General features: G+C 40.0%; 1 protein-coding gene and 1 non-coding gene across 2 annotated transcripts in view; both read left to right on the forward strand.

The window, feature by feature from the left end:
* Nucleotides 1-23,504, forward strand: part of MRPL1 (mitochondrial ribosomal protein L1) — a 70,060-nt gene extending 46,556 nt beyond the window's left edge. Inside the window, exons 8-9 of the mRNA XM_012180235.4 lie at nucleotides 18,297-18,378; nucleotides 23,201-23,504. Of these exons, the coding sequence (XP_012035625.2) occupies nucleotides 18,297-18,378; nucleotides 23,201-23,319 (201 nt within the window). The 3' untranslated portion in view covers nucleotides 23,320-23,504. The remainder of the gene's footprint in view (nucleotides 1-18,296; nucleotides 18,379-23,200) is intronic.
* Nucleotides 6,372-6,478, forward strand: LOC114115480 (U6 spliceosomal RNA). The gene has a single exon (XR_003589817.1). It is a non-coding gene; the product is annotated as a U6 spliceosomal RNA (small nuclear RNA).
* Nucleotides 23,505-23,811: the final 307 nt, after the last annotated feature.

Raw genomic sequence — 23,811 nt, forward strand, 5'->3', positions numbered from 1 at the left:
AGTCCATTCTGAAGGAGATCAGCCCTGGGATTTCTTTGGAAGGAATGATGCTAAAGCTGAAACTCCAGTACTTTGGCCACCTCATGTGAAGAGTTGACTCATTGGAAAAGACTCTGATGCTGGGAGGGATTGTGGGCAGGAGGAGAAGGGAGGACCGAGGATGAGATGGCTGAACGGCATCACTTACTCAATGGATGTGAGTCTGAGTGAACTCTGGGAGATGGTGATGGACAGGGAGGCCTGGCGTGCTGGAATTCATGGGGTTGCAAAGAGTCAGACACGACTGAGCGACTGAACTGAACTGATACACTTTTTCATATTCTTTCCACTATGGTTTATCACAGTGTATTGAATATAGTTTCCAGTGCTATCTCAAATGTTTTTTAAAGTACTTTTTTTAGTATAGTTTTTAGAATTTCTTGCTATTTTTTTCTATCTATAAATTATAAATTTGCTCTTTTGAGATTTGCTTTGTTGTTCGTTTTCTAACTTTCTAAGTTTTATGTAAGATTTGTGAGTTTTGTTTTTTTTTAATACTGAAAGAGTGAAATTTGCCTCTAATTACAAGTTTGATATTTAGTTTTTTTGTCATTATTTTCTTAGTACTTTTTATTCTTATTTGGGAGAATATTTTAAACTTTTGGAACCTTTTTTGACTTGCTTAGATTTTTGGTATGTTCTAATTTAACTGCCTTAATGGTTGAAGAATGTATCCTTTTTAGTTTCTACTTTAAAAAAATTTATCGAGACTTTCATTGTGGCCTGTAGTATAATATTAATATTCTTTCCCAAAGCATCACACGGACACTTGAAAATAACATGTGCTCTGAGGCTTCCAAGTAAAGACTGAATGAATACCACAGTGGTAACTGAATAGGAAATGTCAAATCTTAAGTCAGCAATGGAGAAAGCCAAAGAAATAAATGTCAGGATTTTTAAAAAGGCTAGGATCTGGCTCTGGATACCACAGGGACTGAGTGTTAATGCTATGTGTGGGGATGGAGCAAGAATCCTCTGAAACAGATTTAGTTGAAAACTATTGAAGATTTTTACATATTTCCTGACCCTGAGTAACTGCCCTTTCCCATGCTAGTAGGTGGCAGGAAAGGTGAAAACAAAGGTCTCTTACTGGGAGAGATCAGGAGTTGAGAAAATTTGAAAACAGGGAGATTAAGTGAGTATATGTATATGGAATATTGAGAAACCCTCCCCTCCTCCCCACCCTCTCTTCTTCCCTCCTCCCCACCCTCTCCTCTTCCCTCCTCCCCACCCTCTACTCTCCCCTCACCTGGCTCCCAGAATTCTGGTCACCAGTCTAGGCAGAAGATTGTTGTTTAGGCGCGTAATCATGTGCAACTCTTTGTGACCCCATGGAGTTTAGACGAGGCTTAATTTAAGAGTAATTATCATAATTAGGCTTTTGAACAATTTTGTAACGTTTTTCTTCCCACTTGGACATTCATGGTAGTTTTACTCTTTCAATCTCTGGATGAAGAGGTAGTTGTTCATCGTTGGTACTTTGATGAATGTTATTTGACATGATTTATTTGTAGTCTTTTTCTTTTTAATGTAGTTTGTTTTCAGACTCCCTTTTCCCTACCTTCTGCCTTCCTCCCTCTTTCTCTGTCCTTTTATTTTTTCCTTCTTTTAATAGCTCTCTGAAGTTTTTCTTTTCTATTTTTTTTTCCTTATTGCTTTTTTTCTTTTCTACTTTTCCCTTTCTCCTTGTTCATTCACCTGCAGATTGGAAAGACATGGAAAGAGAAATAAGTTTGTGGGAAGATTAATATGAATTACTTGAAAGTGAATACCACGGAATAGTTTTTCAATGATGTGCAACTTACTAATATGATAACATTGAATATCTAATCAAAAAATGTTGCTGGATAGATGCAGCCTCAGTTACTTGTGCTTAGTTGCCCTGTCATGTCTGACTCTCTGTGGCTCCTTTGACTGTAGCCCACCAGGCTCCTCTGTACATGGAATTTTCCAGGCAAGTATCCTGGAGTGGGTTGCCATTTTCCTACCCCAGGGGATCTTCCCCATCCAGGGATCGAACCCACGTCTCATATATATATCCTGCATTGGCAGGAGGAGTCTTTACCACTAGTGCCTCCTGTAACTAACAAATCAGTTGTTTATATTAAACAATGTTTTTATATAAATGTTTGTTCTCTAAAAATGTTTAAATATTTTTCTGTTATCTTACATTATTCATTCATTACATCATAAAACTTTTGAAATATATTTTAAAATATATTTTGACAGTCTTTGAATTATTACTAATTCCAAATTAGTGGCATCAGTACATTTATTATGAAACATTGATTCCTCCTGGGAGTGAGTGAAGTCCTACTCTTCCTATTTATTTTCTTCTATCCCCAGACAGATTCCTACTAGTATCATATGAAATCTGCTTAAGTAAATAAAAGAGTAAAATATTCCAAAGAAACAGTGTATTTTCAAAATATGTATGCTACTTGTTATATTTTAATTTAGAAGCTATTGCTAATTCTTTTCTTTTAATTTATTAATATGAAACTAGAACATAAACTCTTAAAAGTAATTTGGATTGAGGAACGGTTCTAAAAACTCCATTAAATATAATTGAAATTTTGAAGAACATCTTTTAAACATAATAGCCTAGCTTTGACATGAATGGTTATCATAGCATTAAAGGAAAACCAGCTGTAGCCCTTTTACAGTCACATGAATATCCAGGATGAGAGGTTAGATAACATCACCAACTCAATGGACGTGAAGTTTGAGCAAACCTAGGAGGTGGTGGTTGGAGAAGGAAATGGCAACCCACTCCAGTGTTCTTGCCTGGAGAATCCCAGGGACGGGGGAGCCTGGTGGGCTGCTGTGTCTGGGGTCGTACAGAGTTGGACACGACTGAAGCGACTTAGCAGCAGCAGCAGGCGGTAGTGGGGACAGAGGAGCCTGGAGTGCTACAGTCCATGGCATCTCAAAGAGTCAGACACAACTTAAGAAATGAACAACAAAATATCCCGATTTTGAGAACTTGTAAATAATGCTATTAGCAAACAGAACATTTTCGTAACAGGAGAAAAAGAAAAAAACAGGATAGGACAGCTCAGATTTTTGTTTATGCTAAATCACGCCAAGACCTGATTTAACTAGTGTTTCTTGTCTGGGCTTCAGATATACTTGGATCTTTGACATACATAATATAAAGGCCCTGTCTTTGATGTGCTTTTTTCCTCCTTTTTAAAGTTGTAGACATGGTCCCTTCCTAGGTGTGTATCACTGTATTTTGCTTGTGTAATAGTGAATTGTTTCGTGGCAAGAATCTTGTCAACTTGGCAGCTGATGAAAGATAATGTATATGGTAACAAAAATAAACAAGTTCAAGGGTAGGGAGTATAAACATAGTAAAATCTTGTGTTGAAATCAGAGCCTTCAGGTTTAGCAAACGTGTTAGAACAGGAGAAGTGAGTGTGTCGGAGTTCAGTTAAAACAAGATGTGAATAGTATAGCACATGGAAAATGAAGGCTTATTGTGAAGGCCCTAGGTCCTCAAGTTGAGAAAGCTGCAAGCAAGGAGTATTGCTGAAAACAATCAAATACAAACAGTAGTTGGATACAAGGCAGCAGCTCATGGGCACATGCTCACTGCCACTTCCGCTCCTCCTCTTCCTCCATTTCTTCCAGTTGATGACTAACTTTTTTTTGGTCGCATTATTTTTGGTATACTGCCAGGTACTGTGTCACAGACAAATTTAAAAGTGGAAAGTAAGCTGTAGGACATACAAGTCAAATTCTGTACTTTTTAGTTCTCATTAAAAATAAAGGAAGTAGATTGGCAGTAAATCTAAGAGAGTATGGAGTTAAGACAGAGGAGAATATAGTATTTATTCAGGGCCCAGCATATGTCAATATACTAGCACTTCATTGTGATACTCAGCGCTTCATTGTGAGAGATGTGTATTTATTTAACTGGGATGAATAGCCTTTGTAGTATTCTAGGATACAGCCTTTGGTTGGATTTTTATCAGTGTTCTTACCAGTGGGAATATTAGAATTAAAAAGAGTTTATTATCATTTCTACTTTTCTTAGCAATACTGTCGTAAAATCAGATGCTAATTTCTCAGTGCTTTTGGGAATTGAAAGTGTCACTCTCCCCTTCCATCAGATATAAATAATACCATAAGGAAAACCATACCATTTGAGAGAAACAGCATTAACTCAACAACGTAGTGATCACTTATCAACAGAAAAACACGTGATGAAAAATATAAATGTGACATAACATGGAGAAGGGGAGTACACTGACTTGGCTTTCCTTTGTTTGCAAACCCATTTCTTGATAAGTAGTTGTCAGTATACTGCACACACAGCTTTCTTTTGTTAGCTTTATTTCAAAAACCAGTGATAAATATGACAGCTTTTACCGAATTCTGTCTTTATCAAAATCCTAGAAAGTGAATGGATCTGAAAGAGAATTCCCTGTGATTTTCATTAGTATTGTTGTTGTTGCTGTTGTTCAGTCACCCAGTCATGTCCAACTCTTTGTGACCCCATGGACTGTACACCCCGTGGACTGTAGCATGTCCATGGCATCAGTGATGCCATCCAGCGTTCATTCATTAATGTTACTTCTAAACAAATAATAACATTTAGAAATATAGTATTTATAGTAAACAATAAAAAAGCTGTAAGATCTTATTAAGAGTTATTAAATATATTAAATATAAAGACAAAATTAAGCATTTTTCAGATAGATTATCATGACCAATGATAAAGGCTGCTTCTGTCTCATAGGACTCATAGATTTTGGTAAAGGTATTGAGTTGTTAAAGTGGTATAAAGCATAACTCATACTGCAGCTTGTCTTTGCATGAATTTTCATTTATTCGGAGACAAATAATGTATTCTAATACAGGAGTTGGAAAACAGTGGCTCTGTGGTCTATTTTTATACCACCTATGAACTTAGAATGGTCTTTTAAAAAGAGAGTATGCAAAAGAAGTCATACATGACCCTCCACGCCTAAAATATTTACTCTTTGGTCCTTTACAGAAACCCTAAAATATAAATATATAAAACATAAGCATGGGAAGTTCTGGTTCCAAGTGAGCTGATGTAATAATCACCTGACTCTGTGTCTCTCTCAGTGAGTACACCTATTGTAAACCTTGGACAGAATGCCCGGAGCAGCTTTCTGAAGACTCTGAATAGTAAAAAGTAGCAAGAGAATTAGGAAAGACCAAACTTTGAAATGCCACCAGACTGGGGGTGAGTTTTCCATTTTTCCATTTGTGTTGTCACATGGCCTGGTCTCAACATAGTGTGGGACCAGGCAGTGGACATCATTGTGGACAGAGAGAGCCCCAGGAGGGCTCTAAGAGAAGCCCTCAACCTCAGGCTTGGAACGTAGAGATTATGGCTCCTAACGGTGATAGTGGGCACAGAGGAAGACATAGGTATCTAAAGCTGAGGAAGGGGGTTGCCTTCGTTTCTGTTGGAGGATCTATGGTCATGAGAGGTTGAGACGTGCAACCTGTTCTTATTTTCTCTGACTTCCTGCCAGTTGGCCCCCACTGCCTGAACACTTGGAGAAAGTAAGAGGCAAAGTGTAAATAAAACCTCAGCTTTCTGGGCAGAGTGCTGAAAAGGGAGAGCCCCAGGGAATCAGAAAGTACTCATTTATCTACAAGAGAGGGGAACTTAGGAAAGGGATCTCAGAAGAATTAATGTAGAAACTCTTGGAGATGAAATTAATGGAAGTGACAGAGGAAAGAGTCAGAGAACTTGAAGATAAATCATAAAAATTACGTAGTCTAAAAAACAGAGATGAAAGATTGGGGAGGGGGAAAGAGCATCAAGGCCCTATGGAACGACAACAAAGCTCTAACTTTCGTATCATTGACATCTCAAAAGGAAAGGAGGAAGTATTGTGCAGAAAATTACTTTTTAAAAAATGGCAAGATAACAGACAAACTCATATAGTGATGGTAGGAATACAAAATAGTACAGCCACTCTAGAAACAGTTTGATAGTAACTTGTAAAGCTAAACATATATTTACTGTAAGGTCTACCCATTCCATTCCCATAGAGTTGAAACATTTATGATGAAATCAGAACATAACATTCACACAAATAGATAACCACACAAATATTTGTAGGAACTGTATTGATAATTATCAAAAAATGGAAAAAACCCAGTTATCCTTCTATACATGAATGACTTTAAAAAAAAACCCTCCAATACATCTGTGTAATGGAATACTACTCAGTGATTTAAAAGAACATGTGAACAATTGATAGACACAATAATTTAGGACATTTTCTCAAAAGGTTGCATACTGTAACCTGATGGAAAGTAGTCTCAGAAAGTAACATACTGTGCTCGCTTCGGCAGCACGTATACTAAAATTGGAATGATACAGAGAAGATTAGCATGGCCCCTGCGCAAGGATGACATGCAAATTCGTGAAGCGTTCCATATTTTTAAAAATCAAAAAATGGGCCAAAGAACTAAATAGACATTTCTCCAAAGAAGACATACGGATGGCTAACAAACACATGAAAAGATGCTCAACATCACTCATTATTAGAGAAATGCAAATCAAAACCACAATGAGGTACCACTTCACACCAGTCAGAATGTCTGCAGTCCAAAAATCTGCAAGCAATAAATGCTGGAGAGGGTGTGGAGAAAAGGGAACCCTCCTACACTGTTGGTGGGAATGCAGACTGGTACAACCACTATGGAAAACAGTGTGGAGATTCCTTAAAAAATTGCAAATAGAGCTGCCTTATGACCCAGCAATCCCACTGCTGGGCATACACACCGAGGAAACCAGAATTGAAAGAGACACATGTACCCCAATGTTCATCACAGCACTGTTTATAATAGCCAGGACATGGAAACAACCTAGATGTCCATCAGCAGATGAATGGATAAGAAAGCTGTGGTACATATACACAATGGAGTATTAATTACTCAGCCGTTAAAAAGAATACATTTAAATCAGTTCTGATGAGATGGATGAAACTGGAGCCGATTATACAGAGTGAAGTAAGCCAGAAAGAAAAACACCAATGCAGTATACTAACACATATATATGGAATTTAGAAAGATGGCAGTGATGACCCTGTATGCAAGACAGCAAAAAAGACACAGATGTGTATAGCGGACTTTTGGACTCTGAGGGAGAGGGAGAGGGTGGGATGATTTGGGAGAATGGCATTGAAACATGTATACTATCATGTAAGAATCGAATCACCAGTCTATGTCCAATGCAGGATACAGCATGCTTGGGCCTGGTGCACGGGGATGACCCAGAGGGATGTTGTGGGGAGGGAGAAGGGAGGGGGGTTCATGTTTGGGATCACATGTACACCCGTGGTGGATTCATATCAATGTATGGCAAAACCAATACAGTATTGTAAAGTAAAATAAAGTAAAAATAAAAAATAAAGTAACATACTGACACCAAAAGCATAGGCAACAAAAGACATAAATTGTATTTTATCAAATGCATAAGACTCTTGTGCATCAAAGGATGCTATGGACAGAATGAGATGGCAACCCACTGAATGGCAGAAAATATCTGCAAACTATATGTGCGTGTGTGTGTGTGTGTGTGTGTGTGTGTGTATATGTGATAAAAAGCATAGCTAAAATATAAAGTACTCTTATACCTTAATAATAAAAAGACAAATAAAATGAGCAAAGGATTTGAATACATGGGTTGGAAAGATCCCCTGGAGAAGGGAATGGCTACCCACTCCAGTATTCTTACCTGGAGAATTCCATGAACAGAGGAGCCTGGCGGGCTACAATCCATGGGGTTACAAAGAGTTGGACACGACTGAGCGACCAACACTTTCACTTTTTTCACTTCTCCAAATAAGATGCACAATGGCCAGTAAACACATGAAGATACTCAGCATCATTAGCATCAAGAAAATGCAAATTAAAATCAAAAGGAGATACTGTATTATGCCTATTGAAATGGCTGTTATCAGAAAAGCAGAGATTAGTGCTGGTGAGAATATGGAGAAGTGGGAAGCCTGGTGCAGTGCTGGTGGGGATGTGAAGTGGTGTAGGAGCTGTGGAAGATGGTATGGTGGTTCCTCAAAAAATTAAACATACTTACCATAAGATCCATCAGTTCCGCTTACAGATACATACATGTAGACCTGAAAGCAGGGACATAGATAGATATATGTATATTCATAGCAGTGTGGTTCACAAGTGTCAAAGGATGGGTGGATGGACAGAATGTGTATGTACATACAATAGAATATTATTCAGCCTTAAAAAGGGAGGAAATGCTGATATTTGCTACAACATGAATGAAACTTGGAGACATTATGCTAAATGAAATAAGCCAGTCGCAAAAGGACAAATATGTGATTTCAAATATTATATGAGCTGCTTAGAGCAGTTAAATTCACAGAGACAGAAAACAGAACGGTGGTTGTCAGGGGCTTATGGTTGAAGGGAATTGGAAGTCAGTGTTGAATGGATACAGAGTTTTAGACGTGGAAGATAGAACAAGTACTGGAGGTAAGATGGTCAGAGCCGCACAACAACGTGAAGGGCTTAATGCCACTGAAACTGCGCGCTTCAGAATGGTTAAAATGGTAAGTTTTATGTATATTTACCACAGTTTTTTTAAATTTTGGAGGAGGGAAAGGTTACATGTTATTCCATCTGTATGATCTTTTAGAAAAAACGAAGCCATCGTGACAAGTCGCTAGTTGCCAGGAATCACGAATGGCTAAGGGAGGTCACGTGAGGGAGGGGTTTTGGTTCTGTGTGTAGTATTGTGATGGCGGTTGCTCAGAGTTTGCATGAGTTAAAATTGATAGTACTGTACACCCTGAAAAGGTCAATTTTACTGTCTTTCAGTTAAATATGATTATCAATATGTATAAGCCCGTTGCTCGGTGGGGGTGGGGGGGGGGTCTCTCAGTACCAACAGTGAGAATGGATTTTATTTTGTTTGAAGGAAACACGAAGAGATAAAGTATGCCTTTCATTTTTTCACCATTGTAAGGGACTAGTTTTATAATTTAAAATGCTAAGCTAAACCTAGTGTTCTTTTTTTGTTGTTGTAATTAACAAGTGGTAACATGTATATAATATTTGAAAGATACCAAATAGCATAAATAAGATTATAACATTTTAAAATTGCAGTTGGTAACATTTTAGTACTGTTCATTATTGCTCCTTCTCTATGCGTGTATTTTGTGTGTATGTGTTAGTTCAGTTCAGTTCAGTTCAGTCGCTCAGTCGTGTCGGACTCTTTGTGACCCCATGAATCACAGCACGCCAGGCCTCCCTGTTCATCACCATCTCCCTTATTCGTGTCATCAGGGCTTTAGGAAAAAGGAGGAGATTTGCAAGGCACTATGTGTTTATTTCTTGTTTATGTAATTACTGTTATACTATATACTGAATTTTGTCTTCTCCTTAAATAGTGTATCTTGAATATTTTCCAAAATTATTAAAATTCTTGCAAAGCTTTATTTTCATAGTAGTATCTTGTGGATATATCATAATTGATTCAACCTCAGTCCTTCTTTGGGGCCGTTTAAGTTTTTTCCAGCATCACTTGTTTGTTTATTTGGGTGTGCTGGGTCTTACTAATATTACAGTTGCCACACACAGCATCTTCACTGTGGCTTATGGAATCTTTTGTTGCAGCCAGTCAGCTTCTCTCCAGTTGTGGCATGGGCGTAGTAGTTGCGGCGCGTGGGCCTAGTTGCTCCACAGCGGGTGAGATCTTAGCTCTCTGACCAGGGATCTAACCCATGCCACCTTCATTGGAAGGTAGATTCTTAACCACTGGTCACCATAAGTTATTATTATAACCGTCATTCCTGTGAACGTATATTCACATTTTTCGTGTGCACAGAATACGTCTGTGTGTAAATGTACAGCCCTGTTGAAAAGTCTGAATTTAGTGAAGTGCAACCATGAAATAGTCTTCCCCACTCCTCGATTCCTAGCGTGCTATGCAGTTTCGCTTCTGTCTTATACACAGGCATGTGAGGTGAGTGACAGGCATAATTCCAGTGATCTAATTCAGAAATTAAAAGTGCAGTGAGATCCAGTTCAAAACTCTGATCTCATATCCAAAGCTTTTCCTTGTTCAAGTTGGAACCAGGCTTTTATGGCTCATGCTCTGAAGCGGGGAGGGCTTATTAAAATTTCATTCACACCTTCTTCCGCTCTAGACTAGAGTGTGGCAGTGACTCAATACAGCTGTAAACGCCTCGCTCCACTGCAGGTTCCAGGCATAACTCCCCTGTGTAACGGCTTAACAAAGGGAGTAGAAGCAACTTACCTGCTTGTGTTTGTGGCCCCGCTTTGGTTGTCGCTACTCCTCTGACCAGCTCTTACTGATTTGATGTCCTTCAGGCATATGTTTGTTCAACCACCAGTTCCCTCTTCTGGCAGTGCCCCCAGTCCACACAGGAGCTTCTTGGAGCCTTGCCTCTTGGCCTGCTGTTGCTTTGCATGGTTGTTGATTATGGTGAAAATATTATGACCTTAATTGTTGGCATCTTTCTTTAGAATATAGAGTGTGGATGCAAGCATGTGTGCTAAGTCATGTTTGACTTCTGGTGACCCCATAGACTGTAGCCCGCCAGGCTCCTCCGTCCATGGAATTTTCCAGGCAATAATACTGGACATACCCTCCTCCAAGAGATCTTCGTGACCAAGGGATCAAACTTGCGTCTCATATCTTCTGCATTGGCAGCTGAGTTCTTTTCCACTAGTGCCACCTGGGAAGGCCAAGAATATAGGGCATTAAATGCCTTTTTTGCTTTCAGATGTAGACTCTGGTCATCAGTCCTGAACAAACTTCCAGAAAGGCCGCATGCAATATCTTGTTTCAAGTGTGTATGTAAAATTTGCGGCAGTTGTCAGAACAGTTGCTGAGCATTTTTCCTACTTTTATTTTAAATGGCAGTTCAATTCTTAGCTTGAAAAAAACATTTTTTTGCCTCATCTGCATAAGTAGATGCATTGTAGGATACATTGAAAGTCTATCAGCACCCAACAAAGGTTTCTGTTAAACACACAAAACAAAAATCATTTCTGTTGTAGCGATGATGAATGGTTTCTTTTGGCCACTACTTTCCCAGGCATCCTTTGGTCTGTCTTCCTCACCAGGGGTCTGCAGACTGTGGTCTGTGGGACCCTCCCAGCTCTACAGCTGTTTCTGTAAGTTACACTTTCTTAAGCGCAGCTGTGGTCATCGTTCATGCATTCTCTAGGATGACTTTTGCACCACAACAGCAGAATTGAGTATTTGTGACAGCCCATTTGGCCTGCAAAGCCCCAGATATTTTCTCTCTGACCAGTTATAGAGAAAAGTCTGGCAGTTCCTGTTATACACCCTTCCTTTAAAATTCTTTCTAAAATATAGCTCAGAAATACCAGTTGTTTACTTATAAACATTAAGTAGCTTCTCATGGTTGACAGAATATAGTCTAAAATCTTTAGGGCTTCCCAGGTAGTGCTAGTGGTAAAGAACCCACCTGCCAATGCAGGAGGCATAAGAGATGCAGGTTCAGTCCCTGGGTCTGGAAGATCCCCTGGAGGAGGGAGGGCAAGGCAGCCCACTCCAGTATTCTTGCCTGGAGAATCCCATGGACGGGGGAGCCTGGTGGGCTACAGTCCATGAGGTCGCAAAGAATCAGAAACAAGGGAGGCGACTTAGGATGCACACATTCTAAAATCTTTAGCTATAGATTCAAATCTTTTTACAGTGTCGTCTCAAATCACTATGCCAAGTTCAAATTCAGGGTTTCCTGTTATTTTCAGTGATGTAACTTGATGTCTGGCGTTGCAAATTGGCTGAGTTTGGCTCCCAGACTTGTTTTATTTTATTGATTCAGCATTTAAAAACTAGATGATATCACCCAGAAATCCAGATTCCTTGTTATTCTTGATGAGTCAAGAGTTCTGATAAACTGGCCCCAGAGACCTCAGTGTAACATTTTGTTAGCACTGAGTGGCCACTGCCTCCTCCCTGTGGGGCAGTGCTGTTCACCTCTGCACAGCCTGTGTCCTGCAGGTCATATATGCACATGCACTCAAACCTGGTCTGCTTCAGTCGTGCATGTTACCAGCTCTGGCCACTGGAGTCATTTGAGTTTGCAACCAACCCTGGGCAGTGAGATGCCTCCTGGTCGCCTGAACCACCTGTTCTCACAGTACCGTGTGCTCCTCCCTCTGCCTAGTAGATCCTGTTTGTCTTCAGAACTCTTCATCCTTTAAGCCTCCATTTAAATATCACCTTTGTGAGGCCTTCCCTGTCACAGTCACTTCTCCTTCTGTACCCTTGTGGCACTTTGTTCATTTAGTTTGAGTGGCACCTGTCAACGTTGTATTTTAGTGACCACATGGTAAGCTCCTTGATGGTAAGATTTGTGTCTTCCTCATCTTTCCATTCCTAGGCCCCAGTCAATGCTCAACAAAGAGTGAAGGCCAAGTGAATGTTGCTAGATTGTGTGCTGTGAACATCTAAAAGCTGGGAATGTAGAAAAGGATTCATTCGGCAGAAAGAAAAATTTGCATTTTTCCCACTTAAATGCGTATTCTTTTCCTTTCAGTATTTCACTTAGTTTTCTCTTTTTCTTTCCTTAGTTTATAACAAGTCATTTGTGTTTTCCAGAGAACGGATACTTCAGTTTTCATAAGGATTACCATCACTTTCTAGCCCAGGGTCACAAGCTAGTAAGCAGTGGAAGTGGGTTTCAGAGTTACATTTCTCTGCCTTTAGAGCTCATGCACATAGCTGCTGGACCACTCTTTATCATCAGGCTGCTTTTGAATAAGTTACAAAGTTTTCTAAGTCTCAGTTTCTAATTGTAAAAGGAAAACGATAATGGGACCCATCTTTAGGATGTTTGGGAGAAATAAGTGAGAATGTGTAAGTGCTTAGAATAGAGTTGGCTTAGAGTAAGCACCCAATAAATAGAGCTGCTCTATTTCTACTACCTCTACTACCACCCCGACCACTACCACTACTGCTGCTGCTATCACTTTCCTTGATATTGTGTAGGAAATACAGACGGTCTTCTTTTTCTTGCTTTAAACCTTCAGGAATCAAGGGAATTAGGAGTGTTGGCCCACTTGCAGAAACCACTGCCAGGCTACCCTGTGTATGATCCTAGATCATTGCACTTGGAAGAGATTTGGAAGGTCAGATGTTCTAACAAGTGCTTATTCAAAGCAGCAGTTCTCTCTGCAGTTTCCAGTTAGAGATGATCAGTCATCTAGAGGCTGTTGGAACATTTACAGTGACAGAAGCGGGCCACTTTAGGAGGAACACAGGAGTGTTTAAGAATTGTGTGCACATACTTTGCTTTTCTTTTTAGGTCCGTCCCCTGTAAAATGTAGACAATTAAGTTGAATCCTTTTTCCATACTCTTGTCCTTAGTCTTTCAAAGTATTTGAGCTGACTTCCAACATTGGTAGTTCTCCAGGTGTGGCCCAAGGGTTCCTTTTAACTGAGACCCTTTCCTCAGGAGCTTTTCTTCTCTCCTCCTCTTTCTCTTAACCTAAGAATCCTTGAAGACCCTAAAAACATGAGCTAAAATTTTTGTGTGCCTGAGTACCTTATTCTGGAGCAAGATTTGGTAACCGAAAAAAGTTTAAGAATCACAGCCTCAGACAGTCTCATGACTACATTTTGTCCTGCATGTATCTGTATCTCAAAGGGACAAAAAGTGGTTAAGAATCACAGTTGTTTTAGTTCTCCCATAATGGTAGAAAGTGATTGAAAGCAGAAGTTACGATTGCATGGATAGAGGAAAATCTGAGAGTCAAAGAAATGAAGTTTACCTATATCCACTGAGCCACCACGCTGACATCTTTGCGAAGTTGTCTGTCTGGTGTGCTTAGAAGATAAGTGCATGCTCAGTTATGTCCAACTCTTTGCATCCTCATGGACTGTGTAGCCTGCCAAACTCCTCTGTCTATGGTATTCTCCAGGCAAGAATACTGGAGTGGGTTGCCATTTCCTCCTCCAGGAGATCTTCCCGACCCAGGGATCAAACCTGCGTCTCCTGTGTCTCCTGCATTGTAGGCAGATTCTTTACTCACTAAACCACTTAGAAAGGCCTTAGTGTGCTTAGCGAGTTATTTCTGATATAATAAGGATGAAAGCAGAAGGTAGGATTCAGTAAATCAGTCTTTTCTTAAAAACATTAATGGGGGCTTCCCTGATAGCTCACTGGTAAAGAATCCACCTACCAGTGTAGGAGACCCAGGTTCAGGTCCTGATCCGGGAAGATCTCACATGCCATGGAGCAGCTAAGCCCATGTACCACAACTTTTGAGTCTGTGCTCTGGAGCCTGGGAGCTGCAACTACTGAGCCCACGTGCCACTACTACTGAGCCCACACACCCTAGAGTGTGTATTCTGCTACAAGAGAAGTCACTGCAATGAGAAACCTGGCAACCCACTCCAGTACTCTTGCCTGGAAAATCCCATGGACAGAGGAGCCTGGTAGGCTGCAGTTCATAGGGTTGCTAAGAGCTGAGTGACTTCACTTTGACTTTTCAGTTTCATGAATTGGAAAAGAAAATGGCAACCCACCCAAGTGTTCTTGCGTGGAGAGCCTGGGGGATGGAGGAGCCTTGTGGGCTGCCATCTATGGGGTCGCATAGGACAGGGCAGGGGAGCCTGGTGGGCTGCCGTCTATGGGGTCGCACAGTGTTGGACACGACTGAAGTGACTTAGCAGCAGCAGCAGCATACTCATAAAACATACAACTTTTTCATAATTTTATACAATATTTAAAATAAAAAGTAAAGTGAGATGTGTGACTATATTTATTTTAAGATTTAGTAGAGGACATAGTACTAACTATGAAAGACTAAGGACAAGAATACACAGAAGGACTGTACAGAAAAGATCTTCACGACCCAGATAATCACAACGGTGTGATCACTCACCTAGAACCAGACATCCTGGAATGTGAAGTCAAGTGGGCCTTCGAAAGCATCACTACGAGCAAAGCTAGTGGAGGTCATGGAATTCCAGTGGAGCTATTTCAAATCCTGAAAGATGATGCTGTGAAAGTGCTGCACTCAATATGCCAGCAAATTTGGAAAATTCAGCAGTGGCCACGGGACTGGAAAAGGTCCGTTTTCATTCCAATCCCAAAGAAAGACAATGCCAAAGAATATTCAAACTACTGCACAATTGCACTCATCTCACCTGCTAATAAAGTAATGCTCAAAATTCTCTAAGCCAGGCTTGAGCAATACGTGAACCATGAACTTCCAGATGTTCAAGCTGGTTTTAGAAAAGGCAGAGGAATCAGACATCAAATTGCCAACAGGCACTGGATCATGGAAAAAGCAAGAGAGTTCCAGAAAAACATCTACTTCTGCTTTATTGACTATGCCAAAGCCTTGGACTGTGTGGATCACAATAAACTGTGGAAGATTCTGAAAGAGATGGGAATACCAGACCACCTGACCTGCCTCTTGAGAAACGTATATGCAGGTCAGGAAGCAACAGTTAGAACTGGACATGGAACAACAGACTGGCTCCATATAGGAAAAGGAGTACGTCAAGGCTGTGTATTGTCACCCTGCTTATTTAACTTCTATGCCGATTACATCATGAGAAACACTCGGCTGGAAGAAGCACAGCTGAAATGGAGATTGCCAGGAGAAAGAAACATCAATCACCTCAGATATGCAGATGACACCACCCTTATGGCAGAAAGTGAAGAGGAACTAAAAAGCCTCTTGATGAAAGTGAAAGGGGGGAGTGAAAAAGTTGGCTTAAAGCTCAACATTCAGAAAACGAAGATCATGGCATCTGGTCCCATCACTTCATGGGAAATAGATGGGGAAACAGTGGTTACAGTGTCAGACTTTATTTTTGGGGGCTCCAAAATGACTGCACATGGTGATTGCAGCCATGAAATTAAAAGATGCTTACTCCTTGGAAGGAAAGTTATGACCAACCTAAATAGCATATTCAAAAGCAGAGACATTCCTTTGCCAACAAAGGTCCGTCTAGTCAAGGCTATGGTTTTTCCTGTGGTTACATATGGATGTGAGAGTTGGACTGTGAAGAAAGCTGAGCACTGAAGAATTGATGCTTTTGAAGTGTGGTGTTGGAGAAGACTGTTGAGAGTCCCTTGGACTGCAAGGAGATCCAACCAGTCCATTCTGAAGGAGATCAACCCTGGGATTTCTTTGGAAGGAATGATGCTAAAGCTGAAGCTCCAGTACTTTGGCCACCTCATGCGAAGTGTTGACTCATTGTTTTCCAATGACCCTGATGCTGGGAGGTATCGGGGGCAAGAGGAGAAGTGGGCAACAGAGGATGAGAAGGCTGGATGGCATCACCAACTCGATGTACGTGAGTCTGAGTGAACTCCAGGAGTTGGTGATGGACAGGGAGGCCTGGGGTGCTGCAGTTCATGGGGTCACAAAGAATTGGACACGACTGAGCGACTGAGCTGATAGCATTAACGATTAGAGGTGCTAAAATTTGGACAAAAGTGTAAGCTGTATTTTAAAACAGTTTATGTATGTTAAGATTTTATGAAATCATTGAGGGCATCTGTTTTGCATTTCTGGAGCCTATGTTGTTAGTTTACAGTAGGAATGGCCGTATAGGTCTGCAGAAAGTATAGTCACAAACATCTGAGTGTAGTATACAATGTCCAGCAGTCTAGCTTGTAACTGTTAAGGAAGGTATTTGGACCTCTTGCTTTTTCTTGTATCTATTACTTTCCCAAATTTGAGGTAGCTATAGGTCTTTGTGGGCTTCCCTGGTGGCTCAGTGGTAAAGAATCTGCCTGCCTAGCAGGAGACGCGAGTTTGATCCCTGAGTCAGGAAGATCCCTGAGAGAAAGAAATGGCAACCCACTCCAGTATTCTTGCCTGGGAAATGCCATGGAGAGAGGAGCCTGGCGGGCTGCAGTCCATAGGAAACGACCTAGTGGCTAAAGAACAACAATAGATCTTTACAAAGGATAAATCAATTCCTTAGAGCAGTGTTGGTTACTTCAGTTGATAATAGAAAGAAGGACCTTTTGAGGTGAAGGGGAGAATTAAGAGACGAATGAAAAGACACGTGTTGATACTCTACATGTTTTGTTTTCTTTTTCTGCCATAGCAAATGTACGGTACCTTGTTTGTCAGTGAACTACTTGCTTTGATGGAATTTAATGTCTGTAAGGTCTATGGATTTAATAAGGAGAACTAAGCATTGCTTGATTTTCTTTTTTCTCCCCTCTCAAACCTCCCACTTATGGATTGGCATAAAATGAAAATTCCTCCAATAATGTCCAGACCTTCTCATTTAGGGTTTGATACTGTATCATACCCAAGTGCATGTTGAATAAATATTGTCTGATGATGATGAGAAAAATTTTCTTTTCAGGAGGAATTCTTTATATACTTATGTACCACATTTCTCACAGTGGTTTCAAGAGTCATTGGGAAATAGAATTCTTGTTTGATCTTGAATTCTTACTGTGTAATTTTTACCAATTACACTATTACAAGTTTTAAATGAATTTTAAAAACTGTATTCATTTGACAAATTGCAAAATCCTTTAAACATAGGACTGTAACAGAATTGATTTTTAGTGGCATATTTAAGAGAATAACATGCATTGAATTTTGAATGAGAAACCCTAGGACTTTCCAAAGATGCATGCTGGGTTAGGTGTTTTATTAATAGGGCTCATTCACTATATAGGACTTACTGTAGCTTTTGCTAAGTAGGAAGATAATCGTTATTGCAGTTAGAAAGTGTTAGCATAGCATCTTGGAAATGTCTCTGTGTGAGATATGTGTTATCTGAATGTGTGTAGTCAAGGACTTTCATTTTGGACTTTTGAAAGCATTAACTTTAAATATTTTCTTAAGTTTCTTTTAAAAAATAAATTAACAACTTTAAGAAAAAAATATCACTGATTCCTGGGATGGAGAAGTGGCGGGTAGGGATGGTATATTCTACCCAACAATATGCTTTGTGGAAATTTGGAATTCAAGGAATCACAGGTGGGAACCACTTCAAAATACTGTGCTGTAATATGTTCTAAAAGGTAATTGAGTCTTGCATGTAGAGACATATAAACGTAGCATTCTAAAAGAAGAGCTTTAGAAGTTTTTTCTTTCACAGTAGAATCCCTTAGTAGATAATTTGCATTAGTTGAATATTTGAAAAAACTGTATGGAATAACTATTGATACTGTTACCAAAAATTGTACTGTTGTCTTACTTTTACATCATTAATGTTATGTATCCTTTTCTTTCAGCTGGATATGCCAAGTGACCACATAGCTGCCAATCTACAAGCCATTATCAATGAAGTTTGTAGGCAAAGACCACTGAATTTGGGTAAGTGGTTCACTGGGGTTAGAATTTCCTATAATCCTGGGATGCTTTAAAAATGTAAAATATTAAAACAGTCCAGTTAATATGCAACTATAGTAACGTGATATTTCCAGGAGTTAAAGCAATACAATTGAATTCACCAAAGTATTCCTGATCCTTGTTAATAAGTTGTACTTGTTTAGAGAGGAAACCTCTTTAACAGTAATAGGGAATACACTGTGAAGCCTTGATAAATTCCCACATTATTTCTATCATTAAATGTAATCAAATTTGAAAGAAAACTGTAACAGATTGCGTTAAACTTAAAATAGTGTTTAAGCAGAAACTAAAATCATTTGTGAGATAGATCATATTGTGAGCCAGACCATTCACTTTGTCACCGGTACTAGCAGTTGGCTTTCTTTATCTTATTTATTTTGGAAAAGAGACAAAGTTTTAGTCATGTCAGAAGAATCACACTTTTTATAAACGGGGTGATTCATGGAGAACAGTGAAACTTGATGTAGCAGCTGTGTCATAAGCTCAGAACATGTATAATTCCCACTGTATCACTTGCCATTCACAAAAATGTGTTCTCTTGTGGCTGACTGAAACCAATCAAGAGTCTATTTCCCTCAAATGACTCAGTACTTACAGGCTTCCCGTTATAGGAGTCTGTCACATTTTGTTTTATAAACCACATGTATAATTAAAGTACAATCTTAGGCTATATTTAACCTTCTTTGGGAGTTAAACCCACTGGTGAATATGTTAATTCTGTTCTGCTAAGTATGACCATCAGTTCAGTTCAGTTCAGTTCAGTCACTCATTAGTGTCCACCTCTTTGCGACCCCATGAATTGCAGCACGCCAGGCCTCCCTGTCCATCACCAACTTCCGGAGTTCACCCAGACTCACATCCATCGAGGCACTGATGCCATCCAGCCATCTCATCCTCTGTCGCCCCCTTCTCCTCCCGCCCCCAATCCCTCCCATCATCAGAGTCTTTTCCAATGAGTCAGCTCTTTGCATGAAGTGGCCAAAGTACCGGAGTTTCAGCTTTAGCATCATTCCTTACAAAGAAACCCCAGGGCTGATCTCCTTTAGAATGGACCGGTTGGATCTCCTTGCAGTCCAAGGGACTCTCAAGAGTCTTCTCCAACACCACACTTCAAAAGCATCAATTCTTCAGCTCTCAGCTTTCTTCACAGTCCAACTCTCACATCCATAAATGACCACTGGAAAACCATAGCCTTGAATAGATGCACTTTTGTTGGCAAAGTAATGTCTCTGCTTTTAAATATGCTATTTAGGTTGGTCATAACTTTCCTTCCAAGGAGTAAGCGTCTTTTACTTTCATGGCTGCTATCACCATCTGCAGTGATTTTGGAGCCCCCCAAAATAAAGTCTGACACTGTAACCACTGTTTCCCCATCTATTTCCCATGAAGTGATGGGACCAGATGCCATGATCTTCGTTTTCTGAATGTTGAGCTTTAAGCCAACTTTTTCACTCTCCTCTTTCACTTTCATCAGGAGGCTCTTTAGTTCCTCTTCACTTTCTGCCATAAGGGTGGTGTCATCTGCATATCTGACGTTATTGATATTTCTCCCGGCAATCTTGATTCCAGTTTGTGCTTCTTCTAGCCCAGCGTTTCTCATGATGTACTCTGCATAGAAGTTAAATAAGCAGGGTGACAATACACAGCCTTGACGTACTCCTTTTCCTATTTGGAACCAGTCTGTTGTTCCATGTCCAGTTCTAACTGTTGCTTCCTGACCTGCATATAGGTTTCTCAAGAGGCAGGTCAGGTGGTCTGTATTCCCATCTCTTTCAGAATTTTCCACAGTTGATTGTGATCCACACAGTCAAAGGCTTTGGCATAGTCAATAAAGCATAATAGATGTTTTTCTGGAACTCTCTTGCTTTTTCCATGATCCAGCGGATGTTGGCAATTTGATCTCTGATTCCCCTGCCTTTTCTAAAACCAGCTTGAACATCTGGAAGTTCACGGTTCACGTATTGCTGAAGCCTGGGTTTGAGCATGACTTTACTAGCATGTGAGATGAGTGCAATTGTGCGGTAGTTTGAGCATTCTTTGACATTGCCTTTCTTTGGGATTGAGATAAAAACTGACCTTTTCCAGTCCTGTGGCCACTGCTGAATTTTCCAAATTTGCTGGTATATTGAGTGCAGCACTTTCACAGCATCATCTTTTAAGGTTTGAAATAGCTCCACTGGAATTCTGTGACCTCCACCAGCTTTGTTTGTAGTGATGCTTTCTAAGGCCCACTTGACTTCACATTCCAGGATGTCTGGCTCTAGGTGAGTGATCACACCATCGTGATTATCTGGTCATGAAGATCTTTTTTGTACAGTTCTTCTGTGTATTCTTGCCACCTCTTCTTAATGTCTTCTGCTTCTGTTAGGTCCCTACCATTTCTGTCCTTTATCGAGCCCATCTTTGCATGAAATGTTCCCTTGGTATCTAATTTTCTTGAAGAAATTTCTAGTCTTTCCCATTCTGTTGTTTTCCTCTATTTCTTTGTATTGGTCGCTGAGGAAGGCTTTCTTATCTCTTCTTGCTATTCTGTGGAACTCTGCATTCAGATGCTTATATCTTTCCTATTTTCCTTTGTTTTCTCTTCTCTTGTTTTCACAGCTCATTGTAAGGCCTCCCTAGACAGCCATTTTGCTTTTTTGCATTTCTTTTCCATGGCAATCGTCTTGATCCCTGTCTCCTGTACAGTGTCACGAACCTCTGTCCATAGTTCATCAGGCACTCTATCTATCAGATAGATTGTTCTATGTCTTGGAGAACTTTGATTTCAGTATAAAAACCTCTGAGCCTATAGCAGGAATAGAATGATGAGTGTGTGTGTGTGTGTGTGTGTGAGTGTGTGTGTGTGTGTGTGTGTGTGTGTGTGTGTGAGTCGCTCAGTTATGTCTGACTCTTTGTGATACCATGGCCTGAAGCCCACCAGACTCTCCTGTCCATGGGATTCTCCAGGCCAGAATACTGGAGTGGGTTCTCATTCCCTTCTCCAGGGCATCTTCCCGACCCAGGGATAGAACTGGGTCTCCTGCATTGCTGGCAGATTCTTTACCACTGAGCCACCAGGGAAGCCCTAGAATGATGAATAGTAAATCTTTAAAAGCAGTGTAGTTATCTTCTCTTTGCCATTTTAAATGACGTCCCTTAACATTATCTTTATAAAAGCTTTTTTAATTTTTAGGGAATTTGACTAAAAAATGTTTGGTAACACAAAGGTAGCATATGTGCTGACTGTTCTAAATAAATATTGAAATCTTGCCATCTAAGGTAAATATTACCACCTGCTCCCTTTATGGTTGTCGTTGCAATAAAATAAATTCTAGATGATCACCTTCTGGAAGAGAGAAATGAATTATTAGTGATTATGTGTGGTTTCATTGATAAATCTCTAGTAAACTCTAGTCGAGCTGGTTTTAGAAAGGGCAGAGGAACCAAAGATCAAATGGCCAACATCTGCTGAATCATCGAAAAAGCAAGAGCGTTCCAGAAATACATTTATTTCTGCTTTATTGACTATGCCAAAGCCTTTGGCTCTGTGGATCACAATAAACTGTGGAAAATTCTTCAAGAGACTGGATACCAGATCACCTGACCTGCCTTTTGAGAAATTTGTATGCAGGTCAGGAAGCAACAGTTAAAACTGGACATGGAACAACAGACTGGTTCCAAATAGGAAAAGGAGTACGTCAAGGCTGTGTATTGTCACACTGCTTATTTAATTTCTATGCAGAGTACATAATGAGAAACGCTGGGCTGGAAGAAGCACAAGCTGGAATCAAGATTGCCGGGAGAAATATCAATCACCTCAGATATGCAGATGACACCACCCTTATGGCAGAAAGTGAAGAGGAACCAAAAAGCCTCTTGATGAAAGTGAAAGAGGAGAGTGAAAAAGTTGGCTTAAAGCTCAACATTCAGAAAACGAAGATCATGGCATCTGGTCCCATCACTTCATGGGAAATAGATGGGGAAACAGTGGTTACAGTGTCAGACTTTATTTTGGGGGGCTGCAAAATCACTGCAAATGGTGACTGCAGCCATAAAATTAAAAGACGCTTACTCCTTGGAAGGAAAGTTATGACCAACCTAAATAGCATATTCAAAAGCAGAGACATTACTTTGTCAACAAAAGTGCATCTATTCAAGGCTATGGTTTTCCAGTGGTCATTTATGGATGTGAGAGTTGGACTGTGAAGAAAGCTGAGAGCTGAAGAATTGATGCTTCTGAAGTGTGGTGTTGGAGAAGACTCTTGAGAGTCCCTTGGACTGCAAGGAGATCCAACCAGTCCATTCTGAAGGAGATCAGCCCTGAGATTTCTTTGGAAGGAATGACGCTAAAACTGAAACTCCAGTACTTTGGCCACCTCATGCAAAGAGTTGACTCATTGGAAAAGACTCTGGTGCTGGGAGGGATTGGGGGCAGGAGGAGAAGGGGATGACAGAGGATGAGATGGCTGGATGGCATCACTGACTCGATGGACGTGAGTCTGAGTGAACTCCGGGAGTTGGTGATGGACAGGGAGGCCTGGTGTGCTTCACGGGTCGCAAAGAGTCAGACATGACTGAGCATCTGAACTGAACTGAACTGAAACTCTAGTACAACTAGTTTGCCTTCTTCTCTAGAAATGAAACAGTCTTCCCTTTGTTATAATTTAAAATAATAGTTCTATAATATCAGTACTTTTCAAGTGAATCTATAACACGAATCCTATAAGGTTTCTTTTTGTATGTTTGTATTTGCTCATTAGGTGTTTGAAATAAAATGAGAATTGATTCTTGTCTCTGTTTTCAGGACCTTTTGTGGTACGTGCTTTCCTTCGAAGTTCAACAAGTGAAGGTTTGTTACTAAAAATCGAGCCATTGTTGCCTAAAGAAGCGGAAACCAAAGAAAGTGACAAAAAAGCTGTGTAAACGTGTTGCATTGTGAAATTATTCTCACTGGATCGAGAAGCAACAGTGAAAATTATAAAACTGTCTGTTTTCTAAGTTTGGTGTCTTATTATTAATCATCATACGTGAAAGTAAATTTTAACCCTGGAAAATCTTAGAACACTTTCAAAAATAAGGAAATAAAATTTGCTGTGTGTCTAAACCTACCTTTTAGATCCTGTTATATTTTCTTCCTAAGAATTCAGATTCTGCATACTGGTAATTATAGCAGCAATTTCTAGCTTAAGAACTGTCCCTTGAGAGCTATACCATCTGAGAGAAAAGTAAGGTCCTCATTTCCCACAAGACAGAAAATGGGAGAACTGTGGGCTCTTTCACAAATATGACTCTTCTAAAGAAAAATTATGGATAGTCTTCGTTCTGGAAACTTGTGAATGTCTTTTGTGATAGCATGAGTATAGAAAATGACTGATCCATTAAAATGGATGGGAAATGTTTTTCCTCTTAGGAATC

Source organism: Ovis aries, chromosome 6 (genome assembly GCF_016772045.2).
Source record: "Ovis aries strain OAR_USU_Benz2616 breed Rambouillet chromosome 6, ARS-UI_Ramb_v3.0, whole genome shotgun sequence".
In the NCBI taxonomy this organism is placed as follows: Eukaryota; Metazoa; Chordata; class Mammalia; order Artiodactyla; family Bovidae; genus Ovis; species Ovis aries.